This window comes from Corvus brachyrhynchos, unplaced genomic scaffold, assembly GCF_000691975.1.
Source record: "Corvus brachyrhynchos isolate BGI_N302 unplaced genomic scaffold, ASM69197v1 scaffold721, whole genome shotgun sequence".
NCBI lineage: Eukaryota > Metazoa > Chordata > Aves > Passeriformes > Corvidae > Corvus > Corvus brachyrhynchos.
In genome coordinates, this window is record NW_008235982.1 from 115540 (window position 1) to 116494 (window position 955).

The 955-nt window shown below is 65.2% G+C and overlaps 1 protein-coding gene across 1 annotated transcript in view; it reads left to right on the forward strand.

Moving 5' to 3' along the window:
* Positions 1 to 6: 6 nt before the first annotated feature.
* The window catches only part of CACNA1A (calcium voltage-gated channel subunit alpha1 A), a gene marked incomplete at its 3' end in the record, with an annotated part of 5640 nt that continues 4691 nt past the window's right edge, over positions 7 to 955 (forward strand). The window contains exon 1 of the mRNA XM_017729517.1: positions 7 to 161. Within this exon, the coding sequence (XP_017585006.1) occupies positions 22 to 161 (140 nt within the window). The remainder of the gene's footprint in view (positions 162 to 955) is intronic.

Below are 955 nucleotides of genomic sequence, written 5' to 3' on the forward strand. Positions count from 1 at the left end.
CAGCGGCTCTACAAGCAGTCCATGGCCCAGCGCGCCCGCACCATGGCCCTGTACAACCCCATCCCGGTGCGGCAGAACTGCCTCACCGTCAACCGCTCGCTCTTCCTCTTCAGCGAGGACAACGTGGTGAGGAAATACGCCAAAAAGATCACCGAATGGCCATATCCTTTCTGGGGGGGCCCCCGCGCCCCACACCGGACCCCCCGGCCGAGGGGACCCGGCTCTGGCACTCCCCGTGCCCCGTGATGGGAACCTGGGACTGGCACAAGGACCCCGGCCCCAGCCCACAGCCCCGACGTCTGGCCCTCATTGGGGTCTCCTGTCCGGCATTGGGGTCCCCAGTCTGCTATTGGGGTCACCCTGTCCTGTGCTGGGGTCCGCAGACTCGCACTCCGTGCCCTGCATGAGCTCTTCAGCCCCGTATTGGGATCCCCATCCTCATATCAGGGTCCCAATATGATGGCTCCATGCCCTGACCCACTTTGGGGTTCCCCTGACCTGCATGAGGGTCCCTATGCCCTGGCCTCCATCGAGGACCCCGTTTCCCTGCCTTGCACTGGGGTCCCCATTCCAGTCATGCGTCACCTCTCCATCCCCATATCGGGGTCACCATCCCCGTACTGGGTCACCGTGTCCTGCACTGGGGTCCCCAGCCCCACACTGCGGTCCCCATCCTGTGTCCTGCACCTCGTTCCCATCCCACGTCCCCTTGCCCTGCACTGGGGACTCCAGACCCATATTGGGGTCACCGTGTCCTGATTGGGATCCCCATCCAATGTCCCTGTCCCTGTGACCTGCACTGGGGTCCCCAGCCCCCTTTTGGGGTCCCCAACCCCTTGCCTTTCATTGGGGACCCCCATTTCTCTGCCCTGCAGTGGGGTCCCCATGCCCCTGCTGCCCCCCCCATACCGCCCCCCTCCCCACATTTGGGGGGTCCAGCTCATCCGGGGGGGCG